This window comes from Triticum urartu, chromosome 3A, assembly GCF_056163025.1.
Source record: "Triticum urartu cultivar PI428250 chromosome 3A, HENAU_Tu73, whole genome shotgun sequence".
Taxonomy (NCBI): Eukaryota; Viridiplantae; Streptophyta; class Magnoliopsida; order Poales; family Poaceae; genus Triticum; species Triticum urartu.
The window spans coordinates 738,904,257-738,917,680 of NC_141875.1; the positions used below are offsets into that span (position 1 = coordinate 738,904,257).

At 42.0% G+C, this 13,424-nt stretch overlaps 2 protein-coding genes and 1 pseudogene across 3 annotated transcripts; 1 reads left to right on the forward strand and 2 right to left on the reverse strand.

The window, feature by feature from the left end:
* Window positions 1-270: 270 nt before the first annotated feature.
* LOC125527854 (protein ACCELERATED CELL DEATH 6-like) lies at window positions 271-5,627 on the reverse strand. Its single transcript, XM_087514430.1, has 6 exons — window positions 5,487-5,627; window positions 4,727-4,876; window positions 4,256-4,383; window positions 2,556-3,168; window positions 1,940-2,469; window positions 271-1,003 (listed from the first exon to the last, which is right to left on the reverse strand). Exons 4-6 carry the CDS (start codon window positions 3,166-3,168, stop codon window positions 404-406), a joined length of 1,743 nt encoding a protein of 580 aa, XP_087370556.1. The 5' UTR covers window positions 4,256-4,383; window positions 4,727-4,876; window positions 5,487-5,627; the 3' UTR covers window positions 271-403.
* Window positions 4,883-9,695, reverse strand: LOC125546348 (kinetochore protein SPC25 homolog). Of its 2 annotated transcripts, none has more exons than XM_087514431.1 (8): window positions 9,236-9,695; window positions 8,846-8,911; window positions 8,515-8,661; window positions 8,119-8,226; window positions 7,080-7,169; window positions 6,874-6,996; window positions 5,960-6,186; window positions 4,883-5,840 (listed from the first exon to the last, which is right to left on the reverse strand). In XM_087514431.1, the coding sequence occupies exons 1-8, from the start codon at window positions 9,417-9,419 to the stop codon at window positions 5,814-5,816; spliced, it is 972 nt and encodes a 323-aa protein (XP_087370557.1). In that variant the 5' UTR covers window positions 9,420-9,695; the 3' UTR covers window positions 4,883-5,813. The 2 variants fall into 2 exon arrangements, with proteins under 2 accessions (XP_087370557.1, XP_087370558.1); XM_087514432.1 differs by having other exon boundaries at window positions 5,960-6,183; window positions 9,236-9,664.
* Window positions 9,696-10,171: 476 nt separating this feature from the next.
* On the forward strand, window positions 10,172-13,281 carry LOC125546350 (uncharacterized; annotated as a pseudogene).
* Window positions 13,282-13,424: the final 143 nt, after the last annotated feature.

Here is a 13,424-nt window from a genome sequence, read left to right on the forward strand (position 1 = left end):
TTGCTTGTAATGTATCTACTGATCATGTGTTGCCCTACTGTTGCAAGATGGACCAACTCTATCAACACACAACCTGTATCTCTAGAGACTCATAGCTTAAGTAAAGCTAAACAGTATTGAGTTATCCATAATATACTTTTTTGTGGTGCTTTCACGTGATATGTTTTGATAGTGCGGTGGCAACTCTCAGCTTTCGAATAATCAACCATAGTGATTATCATTACAGAAGGCATGTAACATCTCCAGAGAGAAATAGCAATGCATCCGATGTTGTACAGGAATTAACAGTACAATAGTTTCCCTCCATGAATTAACAATATAAGTATGAGTAGCCAAACAATGTTTGTTACAGATAGAGCTGAGAAATATCACCAAGCATAACAAATAAGGTAAATTGATGAGGTCAGACCATATCAAGAAAATCAGAGTTGAAATCTTTACCGAGCTTAAGTCTGAGCTTCAAGATAGGCCATTCGCCCAGCAGCTTTGTGAGAATGGGCAGTAAAGCTACCATAAGACAAATTGCAATCGCTAACCAGTGGACACCTGGAGCTAGCACCGTGTATAAACCAGTTGAAAAGGCGGTAGTTGTTGTCACGTATGCAAACCACATGAGCTTCTTAGTGAAGGATCTGTAATAAACCAAGAACTCATAATCCTCCCACTTTGCTATAATGCATATGAAGGCAACAGCAAATGAGGAGCACATTGCTAAGACGTCAGAAATCAAGAATGCCTGAAATGCAAACTTCCTAGACATGATGGGAAGTCCCTCGCTTCCTGCATCATTGCTGTATCCTCCTGGCAGGGTGAAGGCAGCAGCAAAGGTGATAGTCGCAATAAGAATCGCCACTAACGAAGTGTTGCTTGTGTATGTTTGAGTTAGTGATTTTGCATCCTGCCTTGATGCATCAGTCGTCCGTCGCTTGACACGAATGTGAAGATTATGAAGAACAGGAGCATCATGTGGCTTAGCTTTCGACATAAGCATGGCCACTTCATTCTGCATGAATCCAATGGAATAAGGTAAGGTAAATCTTACAGTGTTAAAAATAAACCTAAGCTATTCTACTATGTAAATAACATTGTTATTCACAGTAGAATTTTTAGATTAAAAAATTGTGGCAAAAAAACTATGGGAACTCCTATCTAAATTAATTATGAAATAATCACCTTCATTTAATCTATTTTCAGTACCTTCTCTAGGCATATGTCATGCAAACAATCTTATTTTAAAGAAGAGGAAACATATTATAGTGTCTCTTCTACAGTTTCCATTCAAAAAAATGATGAAATGTCCAAATTTTCTATATGAAAAATATAAGACATATCTAAAGGATGTTAAAAAAAATGCATTTCTATCTTAAGCATGTGCATTGTCGGAAGGTCCTGGATGACTCGGGCCAAGAATCAACCGGATTTGAAATTTGACAAGTGCTGACTCCCTGGCGGCAGCCCTTGCCACTGCTCCTCCACTCTATCTTCCCCAAATGACTCGAAGGACGACGAGACAACTGGAGAACACATGTGCCAGGACTGACAATGAAGTGCGCGGAATTTGACGAGGACGATGAGATGGGTACGGAGGGAGGGGTTACCTCAAGGACTTTGTAATGGGAAGTGCTACATATAAATAACAGCGTTGGGATTCTATCTGAGCAGTGGTTAGTAGAATCGCAAAAAAATATGATTTGTGCGAGTTAAAAGCCTAAAAATATTTCCTTTCGTTCGTTTGAGTGTCAATGGTAGCCGACAGTTGTGTCGCGTTGACTAAAAAATGTTTTGCATGCTGCATTAGAAACGATATTATGATTATTAGTTTGCTTGCATAGGGAAGGGTTACGGCAGAGTTAAATTACTAGTTTGCCATACTGTAAAATTGTTTATATGTGTGATCGACTCAAAAAAGATATTATTTGTAACATATACAAGTACGTACCCAGTTTAAAGTCTTGGCATTCAGGCTGATTTTCGACAGTTCCCAGGCTGCTGTATTACATATGTCATCAAGCAATGTTAAATCTATATCCACGTGTGACAATAAAGCAGTAACCACTCTAGGATTGCATCTTCGGACTGCCAAATGTAGAGCGGTGCTTCCGTTGTGGTCTTGCACATTAACAAGCTTGCGAAGTATTGGCGTCCTAAGGACAAACTCAACGAACTCCGGATGATCAAGCGATACAGCTGTATGAAGCAATGTCGAACCATCTGGTTCAAGATAAGGAGCATCGGGGCAGTGTTCCAGGAGCTTTTCAGCAGGAGCAACCAGACCTCGATATGCCGCATCATTAAGCAGAGGAAAACCGCTGTTGCCTATTAAATACCCAAGAGTTGAATCATATTCCAGCATTACTTGTAAAATGTCAATATTGGTGTATCGTACAGCAAGTACTATTGGAGTATTTTGGTATTTGTCGACTTCTCTCGCCGATTCAGGACGTTTCTTCATAATTATTTTGACAAATTCTGAAAAAACAAATGACAGGTTATCAGCCTGAAATTATATTGTACTAACAAACTGTAATTTGCAGTCCAGATATTATATGCCGCACCTTGATCTCCATTCATAACAGCAGCATGTAGACAATTGCGACCATGTTCACCTCCCGAGCAAGCTGACAAAGGATTTTGAATTAGTTTCTCAAAAACCTGTGTAAAATTTCTCGTCGCCGCGAAGTACATCGGCGACTCATTGTGCTTGCCCACAGCTTGCGACAGCGCAGGCTCTGCTGTTACCAATTCCAGTGAAAGATCCTTGTGGCCGCTACAAATGGCATGGTGCAGTGCATTAAATCCGTACTTGTCCTGTTGCAGGATTGGCTGCCTCGATCCTAGCACAGAGCAGTGCTGAGCGAGTAAAAAAGAAGCCAAAGAGACGTGGCCATTTCTCACTGCGGTAATAAGTGGTGTCTCCCCGTCCAAGTTTACAGCCTTGATGAGAGACTCTTCCAGTTCAAGCACGTCCTTGCAGAATCCCTCATGGCCATAAATGCAGGAAATGTGAAGGCAGGTGTTTCCTTGCGGAGTTGTTCCAAGAAGAATGCTTCGATCCAGTGCAGCCATGGCATACATTGACGTGGACGCACCAGATGTGGCTGCTTTCATGAGCCGTTTGTCCATTCCTCCCGATGAACTAGCTGTTGTTGTTGACGTATGGCCTGCCATCTAGTATATAATAGGCCAAACTGTTCAGGTTTTCATAAAGTCCAATAAATTAAGAAATAAACTCGGTTTGACAAATTAGTAGTAACAGCATACCTGTGATGTGCAACCGTTCTTATTGTTAGAGTTATATTGATGATGCCTTTTGGCCTTTTGGCATACTCTTATACACGTATATATGTTGGCTTTTTCCGTCTAGTAATACAACTATACAACTTGCTGTTTCCCTAAGACTTATAAATAAAATAATAATAATAGTATGACAAAATAAATCTTGAAGTGTCACATAAATGTTCAATGCATGCATTGTGAAAAAAATTATTATGTTGTGCACCACAACCAATTTACATTCTATTTCTGACATTGATAGTAGGATATATCTTTTGGTTTCTGCATATGTTGATTGAATTTGTATTTTAAAATATTTTAGGATACATCATATGTCAATTTTGACAAGAAAACTAGCTCGCTACTTAAAATATGTCAGTACTGTTCGGCTACATAGAGGGACCCCCTGTATTGAGGATGTCTTGCCTCCGGATTGTAACTCTATAATTATGGAATAAAACTCCTTTTCACACCACAAAAAAAACATGCTAATAAATGGTCTCTAGTACATTATATTTCCTTTTTTGTGTGTTCTCGGCAACATGTATTTTCTGACACAAAAAAATATCAATTTTACAGCGCATTAATTTATGCCACCTTTTTTAACACTACCCCGTTTAAAATTGTGTGGTTTCGAGAAACTTCTCACAACGATTCCTATCAGAACAATATGACAATTTGACAAGACAGATATCATGCTAACAATTTTGAGTTTCTCAGTAAATGAACGACCCCATGCGAAATATTTACGAAGTCCTTGTATCATGTGTTGGTTTGTAACAACATCCGTTCCTAAATATAAGTCTTTTTAGAGATTTCAATATGGACTACATGCAGATGTATATAAACATATTTTAGAATGTAGATTCACTCATTTTGCTTCGTATGTAGTTCATATTGGAATCTCTAAACATACTTATATTTAGGAACGGAGGGAGTATTTGGTAGTGCAGATTGTTCACCAAGGCAGTACAAAATTTACCTGATGGCTAGCTCTGGTGGGAATGCTCTGACTGCCCTGGGAAATGCACTTGAACTCCTTAACGCTCTTGTGAGAGAAGAGAAACAGTTCCCGAAATATATTTACGTACGCGTATTTCTTATCAATTCCTGAGAATGATTATTAAAGAGCCTCTTTAGATCAGACTACAAATTAAGACATGAATAGACAAAGATAAACCAATGCAAGTTGAAGATACATGACTCTCAGCACACACAAAAATTATAGAACTAATCATTTGGACATAACACGAGAAAAATATAGGAATAGTGTCGATGCTAATAAGCGGAAGAAATGTCGGAGTTGATGTGAAGACATAAGAAAAGGGTGCCATGAAAATTTGGTTTTATTTTTTGTTTGATCTAAAAGGTCTTAAAAATATTAAGATCATAAGTATTAAAATCCCTACAATCGAAAGAGGTCTAAATAATAAAACAATAAGATCTACGATACCTGGGTGATATATTTTTGCAGATGGCAAGAGACGACCATGTCCCTCTTGGTAGTCTGTTCGAAGTAATCACCAGAAGAGGCACCTGTGGTGGAATCCTATCTTTAAACAATGGGGTGTAGCATGGAGCAACACAAGTTCGTCGCAACTGTCTTATAGGGGGGCAAAAGATGCCTGGGTTAGTATAACAAGGAAAGAATACACATTTTGCTCAAAGCAAAAGGAATGCATCTAAAGAAAAGCAATAAGGGACAGGAGATGTAAGGTTGAATCCTTGTATTCCAGCTTCCTGATTAATGAAAACATGGAAGAATCAAAACTTTTTCTTCTCTTTACAGTAGCTGTGGTATACGGGCACATGTTCAATAGGAGATGTGGTTAAACTTCAATGGTGTTAGCTACTCATGTCAAGATAAAGAACATTGTACTTTTATTGTTACAGGAAAATGAATACTTCTATTTAAGTTGCCAATAGTTCATATAAATTAAATTGTGGTTTAATTCGGGTAAAGTTGTCCCTGAAGACGTGCTTATTATTCAGGTTTATTTATAGCTGTTTTTATGGCACTATTGCTGGCCTTCATAAGGCATTGCCATATATATCAAATATCAAATGCCATGGACTACCGGTACAAGTCCCTCTGCACCAGAAATAGGCATGTTCATGTTCATGGCCGAATAAATAGCACACAGTGGAACTATAACAGGTTTTGAGTTCACGCCATACAGAAACTGCTACAACTGAATGACTGATAGACTTACAACATATTATACATCACCCACAATGGCATAGCAGGGACCAAATCCAAGCTACCGACAGCTGCAGCGCTCGTCGAAGATATACTGGATGCTTAACTTCGCTGTACAGATACCTGTGAGCTGATGCTGCCATGTTGAGAGGACCAGAAGCTATCTATGGACAGGGAGTTCGAGATGGAACTCTCTGTGTCCACCAAGTACACTGCCCGCTGCTTATTTTCGTTCTTGTTCAGTTTGCCTTACTCGGAATTTGCTCGATGAGGGCCATCTAAACTGTGATACAGCCAAACAGCATGACATGATGCCGCCCAGGTGGTTTTTGCCTATTGCTTAATGCCTATTCCCTGCATCAGCGGCCTGTGAATGAAAAAAGAAAACCATCTTTATACATCAGCACCAACACTATTTCGCTGCTCTCTATGGATTAAATGATAAACAGCTAGCAGTGTACCAAGGGGATGATATGGTGTACTCACAGCAAAGCGTGGGGAGCGGCGGGTGACAGATCCCGATGTAAGGGGAGATGCTGTTGATCGGGGAGGGGCACCTCTCTTTGCACGCGGATCTTGATTCTTTGACCGGCTTCGGGAATGACTTTGATTGGTGGTGCCTTCGCTTGTGGTGTCAACTGACGCAGCCGGTGGGGATGAAATTGGTGTGGATGATGTGTTTGTGCACAATGAAGTTGCAGGATGAACCCCTGCTGACAGTACAAGAAGAAGTCTCTATAAATGGTATTAAAAAAATAATATGCAGCACATTTACAACTCCACATGGTAGATCAGAACAAAGAGTAAGATAGGCAACCCGCTTTTCAACAGAACTACCATGTACCATGTTCAGTATTGCTCATTATGAGAAAGTACACGAGGCATGTTCTTCAGTAGGTACTTGGCATTTCTTTCATCAGAGATCATGAACTGCTCTGCAGTAGGTACTTTGGCATTTCTTTCAGTTAGCGGTCACTGGTCAGGTTATTTTAAGTTCAAAATCCTTGAAGTTTGACAAATTTGTGAACCAAATCAGTTAAATGAAGTGGAGTTCCTACATCTTTAGAGCAGAAAACTAAATCATGATTGCATTACCAAGATTATTAGGAAGATTACGCTATACAGACACAACGGTACAATTCATGTTTCCATGATATTATAGCTCGTAAAACCTGCTGCCAGCCTCCCATCATACAGACAGGGTAGTTCATCTCGAGTTCTCGACGCTCAGTCGAAAAAACAGATTGGTGAAAATTTAGGAAAATACTCGGTACATACAGAGAACGTTATTGCCACAATATTAACAGAGTTACTCTTGGGGGGAAATAGTGCGAAACTCAATTAACTGGCATTTCAGGGAAAATGGATTTGATACAGTTTTGTAGAGAAACATGGAATACCTTTGATTGCAGCCGCTTGGAATCTTGCTCTCATGATTCTAACGAACTTGAAGAGATCATTAGTGCAGTTCAAATCCTTCACCAATTCTTCAGTGTCTTTCAGTAATGGAGTACATTGAATTACTGTTATAAAGAAAATGAGAACTTTGATGACATTTCAAACAGTATGAATATTAGACAGCTTGGGTAAGAAACTTGTAACTCACAGCTGTACTCGTCTTTATTGACTTTTATGCAAAACGAATACTCATCGTCAGGACTTTGCATGTCAACTTTGCTGAAGACAAATTTAACCCCTTCACACAAAAAGAGAAGAAATGTCACCCATTATGGCCTCAAGCTCACTTGAACATGTTATGGAAACTGTCATTACCTTCCCTGCAACAACTCGAAAACCAAGAAATTTATTGTACCACATAATAGCTTCGTCCAGGTTCTTTTTCCCCATCACATCAACATTAGCTTCAAGAGCTTCGATAGCTGCCATCAAAATAAAATGTATCAAGGCATGTAGATTCCAGATTCTGCGTAGCCAAGGAAAATATATTCAAACAAAATCATAATGTTCACATGAGCACAACTACAAATTTCCAGGGCAGAATATATTGGAGCTAGGAGTTTGAAACAATCCCTCAGACTGGACTACCGGGACTTGTATGTTTGAACCCTATTAATCAACTTCTAAGTAGACTTCATACTTCAGATAATACTATGACACTTCCATCTATTGTACTAGAACCGTGATTCAGATTTTACTAACTTTTTTACCTTGGAGCTGATGTGATATGACGTTCGCAAACTCATCTCTCCTAGCCCTCTGATCCAAGAGCAGGCCCCTGAGCTGCTCGTTCGTTGCAGTGGCGTTCGAGATCGACTCGCTGGTGAGCTTACATTCTGATTCTTTCTTCAGCTGGGCTGCAGAGATAGTTCACAAGAATTGAGCGTTTCCGTGAAATGCAGCAGAGGACCACGATAGACCAGTATGAAACCAAACATTGATCACATAGTTGATAGGTTGAACCATTCATCGCAACAAAGAAGCACATTGAGTCCACTGGTGGAAATTTGCACAGGGGTGGAGAAATGCTTACTGGACAGAGCTTCTGCCAGACCTGCCACTCATCGTCAGGACTTTGCATGTCAACTTTGCTGAAGACAAATTTAACCCCTTCACACAAAAAGAGAAGAAATGTCACCCATTATGGCCTCAAGCTCACTTGAACATGTTATGGAAACTGTCATTACCTTCCCCTGCAACAACTCGAAAACCAAGAAATTTATTGTACCACATAATAGCTTCGTCCAGGTTCTTTTTCCCCATCACATCAACATTAGCTTCAAGAGCTTCGATAGCTGCCATCAAAATAAAATGTATCAAGGCATGTAGATTCCAGATTCTGCGTAGCCAAGGAAAATATATTCAAACAAAATCATAATGTTCACATGAGCATAACTACAAATTTCCAGGGCAGAATGTATTGGAGCTAGGAGTTTGAAAGAATCCCTCAGACTGGACTACTGGGACTTGTATGTTTGAACCCTATTAATCAACTTCTAAGTAGACTTCATACTTCAGATAATACTATGACACTTCCATCTATTGTACTAGAACCGTGATTCAGATTTTACTAACTTTTTTACCTTGGAGCTGATGTGATATGACGTTTGCAAACTCATCTCTCCTAGCCCTCTGATCCAAGAGCAGGCCTCTGAGCTCCTCGTTCGTTGCAGTGGCGTTCGAGATCGACTCGCTGGTGAGCTTACATTCAGATTCTTTCTTCAGTTGGGCTGGAGAGATAGTTCACAAGACTTGAGCGTTTCCATGAAATGCAGCAGAGGACAACGATAGACCAATATGAAATCAAACATTGATCACATCACATGGTTCATAGACCGAACCCCATCCATAACAAAAAGAAGCACTTGGAGTGTCCATTTGTGCAAAGTTGCACAAGGGTGAAGAAATGCTTACTGGACAGAGCTTCTGCCAGACCTGCCTCCAGTTCCCTGAGCTGGTCCTTTAGAGCGTTGAGCTTTTCTGCCATGACAGGAAGAGGCGAATCAGTAGAATCAATCATTGGTCCTTTCATCAGCATTAGTAATGATTCACAAATCGTAGCGCAGCCCAAGGTAACTAATCGTCCGAAAGCTACGCCCTCAGCAGGCAGGAATTTCAAGCACAAACAAACTTAGATTTGCAAATTTCACCGGCTCGCCGCCATCGCCGAACTGAACAGCTAACAATTGGTACTAGTGCGCAGTGTGCGCTTCAGAGATTGCTCCCGTGGGTACGAATCGACCAGCGGACGACCGGCGAGTTCCCCGAACGGAAGAGGAAGGACCGACGGGGTAGGCGGCGTACCTCGGTGCGCGACGCTGTGCTCGGCGAGCGAGCGGGCGAAGAGGATGGCGCCGCGGAAGGCGGAGGCGGCCGCCGCGGTGCGCTCGCGGCCATGCGCGATCCGCCGCTCGCAGGCCGCCCGCGCCGCCGCCATGTCGCGGCGCAGATCCGCGGCCTCGGGTCCTCCCGCGCGGTCCCCTTCCATGGCCGCCGTCGCCGGCTTCGGAGGCGAGCGCGGCGGTGGCGGGGGACGCCGGACGCGCAGGCGGTGGAGGCGGAGGCGGCGGCTGCTCTGCCGCTGCCGCCGGTGAGGTTGGAGGTCGGGGAGGAGCGGATTCGGTTCAAAATTTGGCCTCTCGGCTCGTTGTGAAGTTTGTGATTTGTTTTTTTTGGCTCATCTAGATGTGACATAACAAAGTCACATTTAAGTATGATGTCAGCGCGACCTCATTGTTTGTTTGTTTAATTTTTGTCAAAGCCCAAAACAAACAAACGAGCTCGCCCGTATCTCCGCCTAGTTGGGCCGGCCAATATATCCACCCGCGCCTACATGCTGGTAGGCTACCTACCAATGGCGGAGCTGAGGTATTCCTAGGTATTCCCTGAAATATCAAAGAATTTTGTGCAAAAAAAATTACTACATATATCAATATACGATGTAGACTTACTTGGCCCAGCCGATGGCCCAATGCCCAGCCCAAACACAGCAACGCAATGACGCGGGGCGCCAGACATGAGCGATCGGGTGTTTGGTCTCGCGCGTGAGTAGCAGACCGAAATCGAATCCCCTTTCCCCTTCCCCTAACCTACCGCTAGCTGAGGCTCCGGCGGCGGCAGCGAGCGATTCTGGTCCGGCGGTCGGCCTTCTCCTCTCGCCTCTCCCTCAGTTCCTCCCCTCCACTCCGGCCATCTCCCTCCCCTCCCCAGCTCCCCTCTCCTCCGTCCGGCCCTCTCCTCCGCGGCTCCGCCAAGCGCCAGAACGGCAGGCCGCCAGTCCGCCTCCGGCTTCCCCAGCGCGGCGGCTGCCGGCATCGCCCTCCGTCCAGCAGCAGCAGGCAGCAGGTCCGGCGACAGCGTCGTCCAGCAGCAGCAGGCAGCAGGTCCAGCCTCGGTTCCTCACTTCCTCTGTTTCTTTCCCTCTGTTTCTAACAAATCTGTAGTTTATTCAGTGAGTGCTTGTAAATTTAAATATAGTAAACTAAAATTGCAATAACTTCCTTTACTATGTGATTCGTTTCTTGTTTACTATGAAAATTGAAGTGTTTGTCCCATGTACATTAGGCCATGCCACATTGTCCCTGTCACTGATTTCTATTTTGTTTATGTGATTGTCATGCAGATGAAGAAGAAGGGTGTTACCATATTTGAAATGTGGGACAAATCTTCAAAGACAAGGAAAATAACTCCTACATCCACACCAACTTCTCTTTCCGTTGAGGTCGAGAGCAATCTGCAGCTAGCACTAGTGCAAAGACATGACGAAGCTCCACAACCGGAGAGGGAGACAACTCCAATTGTAGAAGATGATGAAGCGGTCGATGAAGATGATGAATCAATGCCCCAATTTGAAGCAGATTTGGCAGCTCTGGAACGTGATCCCAGCAAGCGACTTCCCATATCTTCATATCATGCCAATGACCAAGATAGAGTTAGAAGGAGATACATTGACTTGGGTGCTTGTCAACCAAAGGATCATAAGTTTGAGATCAGAGATTTTAGTGGACATCCCCGTCGCTTTTGCCCTACTTGGTTTAAGGATTATAAGTGGCTTGAGTATAGTGTGCAAGAAGAGGCTGCTTTCTGCTTTGTTTGCTACTTGTTCAAGGATAAAACAAAAAGTCCCGGAGGAGATGCATTCGTGAACGGTGGGTTTAATAATTGGAACTTGAAAGCTAGATTGAAGAGGCATATTGGTGCTGTTAGTAGTGCTCACGCTGAAGCTCAAGAAAAGTATGATATGTTCACTACACCTACAACATCAATTAGGGAGTCCATTGCTTCAAACACCACACAGTACAAGGTTCTATATAAGCTCCGTGTGACATGGACACTCAAGTGTTTAAGATTCCTATTGCACCAAGGTTTGGCATTTAGAGGACATGATGAAAGTGATGACTCACTAAATAAAGGAAATTTCCTTGAGCTTTTAAATTGGCTAGCAGGAAACTTTGAAGAGGTTGATAGGGTGGTTCTAAAGAATGCTCCACAAAATTGTAAGATGGCTTGCCATGATATACAACAAGAGTTGATCAAATGTTGTGCCCAGCTGACTACTAAACTAGTCATTGAAGATCTTGATGGTGGACATTTTGCAGTACTTGCAGATGAGTCTAGTGATATGTACCAGAATGAACAACTAGCTGTTTGCTTGCGTTATGTGGATAAGAAAGGAAGGACAGTTGTGAGATTTCTTGGTCTTGCCCATGTTGAAGACACTTCCTCTTTAACACTTAAAGCTGCAATTGAGGACATGCTTATGGCATACAATTTCAGCTTTGTAATGGTCCGTGGGCAAGGATATGATGGGGCTAGTAATATGAAAGGTAATGCTAATGGCATGAAGAAACTAATTATGGATGAGTCTCCTTATGCCTATTATGTCCATTGCTTTGCCCATCAACTACAATTAACTCTTGTTGCTGTTGCAAAGGAGAGTGGTGATTGTAATTGGTTCTTTCAACAGCTAGCATGTTTGCTAAATGTTCTAGGCTATTCTTGTAAAAAGATGAGAATGCTTCGAATAGCTCAAGCTGAGGAACTTATTGCTGCATTAGAGTTGGAAGAAGTAGAAACCGGGACGGGTTTGAATCAAGAAATGGGTATTGGAAGGCCATGTGATACTCGTTGGGGCTCTCACTACAAGACTGTCAACCATGTTATCTCTATGTATCCGGCAATAAGGCGTGTTCTCATAAGGATTGCAAAAGAGTATAATGGCACAGAGGCAGTAGCAGCAATGACTATGTTGACATCATTTCGGACATTTGAATTTGTTTTCATGGCACACTTGATGCAAGAAATATTTGAATATACCGATGACTTGAGTAGAGCTTTGCAAAAAAAAAAGATCAAGATATTGTTAATGCTATGGAGATTGTTGATCTCACAAAGCTGCACTTGCAATGCTTGTGAGAAGATGAAGGGTGGAATGATTTTCTTGAGAATGTCACTTCTTTTTGTGTAAAGCACAAGATCAAAGTTGTTGACATGGAGGCTCCTTACTATCCTGCTGGGAGACCAGGAAGAGGGTTCTTCAATGGCGCAAAGAATTACCAACATTTCAAGGTTGAAATGTTTGTGGCTGTCATTGATAGGCAACTTCAAGAGCTGAATGCAAGATTTGATGAGGTAAACACTGAACTACTTACTTGCATGGCAGCATTCAGTCCACGTGATTCATTTGCTGCTTATGATAAAGAGAAGTTGGTTAGGCTTGCTAGAAAGTTTTATGCTAAGGATTTCACAAATGATGAATTGTCAAGACTTCCATGGCAATTAAGCATGTTCATTTCTCATGTGCGTAAGGATAAAAGGTTTAGCAAGTTGAAGAGTCTATGTGAGCTTTCAGTTTTGATGGTTGAGACAAGAAAGAATGAACAATATTATATTGTTTACAAGCTTCTTAAGTTGGTTCTCATTCTTCAGGTAGCCACTGCTAGCGTTGAGAGGGTATTTTCCTCGATGAAATACGTGAAGAATTCACTAAAAACAAAATGGGTGATGAATATTTGAACAATTGCTTGGTTACATTCGTTGAGAGAGAATTCTTCGGGCAAGTGAAAGATGAGGATGTCATCAATCTCTTCCAGAACTTCCAGAAAGGGGATCGTAAAGTTATATTGTAATTTCCTTTGCTATTTGTAATTTTTCTTAATTGTTAGAGATATTGCCACAATGATATTTTGCTACTATTATCGATGTATGGTCATTGAGTCATTAATATTATCATCTTGTTGTACATTTATTGTTCTATTGTGTTGCTTTGGCATAAAAAAAATTAAAAGAATACCCAGCAGCAAATTCCTGGCTCCGCCACTGCTACCTACTAGCACAAAGCTAGCGATTAGTGCTAAAAAAACCAAGCTAACGATCAGAATTTATATCTCTACTCCTAATGTCTCAGTACGTAAGTCGTTCGTTCGCTTCGTTCCCACCGTCCCATCGATCTCCCCACCAGGCGATCCCTCCCCCCACCGATTTTTTTCTTCCC

Coding starts and splice junctions, on each gene's coding strand:
- LOC125527854 (XM_087514430.1), bottom strand. CDS start 3,168: ATGGCAGGCCATACGTCAACAACAACAGCTAGTTCATCGGGAGGAATG. Junction 2,470..2,555: donor TGTTATGAATGGAGATCAAG/GTGCGGCATATA, acceptor TTGTTTTTTCAG/AATTTGTCAAAATAATTATG. Junction 1,004..1,939: donor ATGCCAAGACTTTAAACTGG/GTACGTACTTGT, acceptor GGATTCATGCAG/AATGAAGTGGCCATGCTTAT.
- LOC125546348 (XM_087514431.1), bottom strand. CDS start 9,419: ATGGAAGGGGACCGCGCGGGAGGACCCGAGGCCGCGGATCTGCGCCGC. Junction 8,912..9,235: donor GCACAGCGTCGCGCACCGAG/GTACGCCGCCTA, acceptor CTGTCATGGCAG/AAAAGCTCAACGCTCTAAAG. Junction 5,841..5,959: donor GCCGCTCCCCACGCTTTGCT/GTGAGTACACCA, acceptor TTTCATTCACAG/GCCGCTGATGCAGGGAATAG.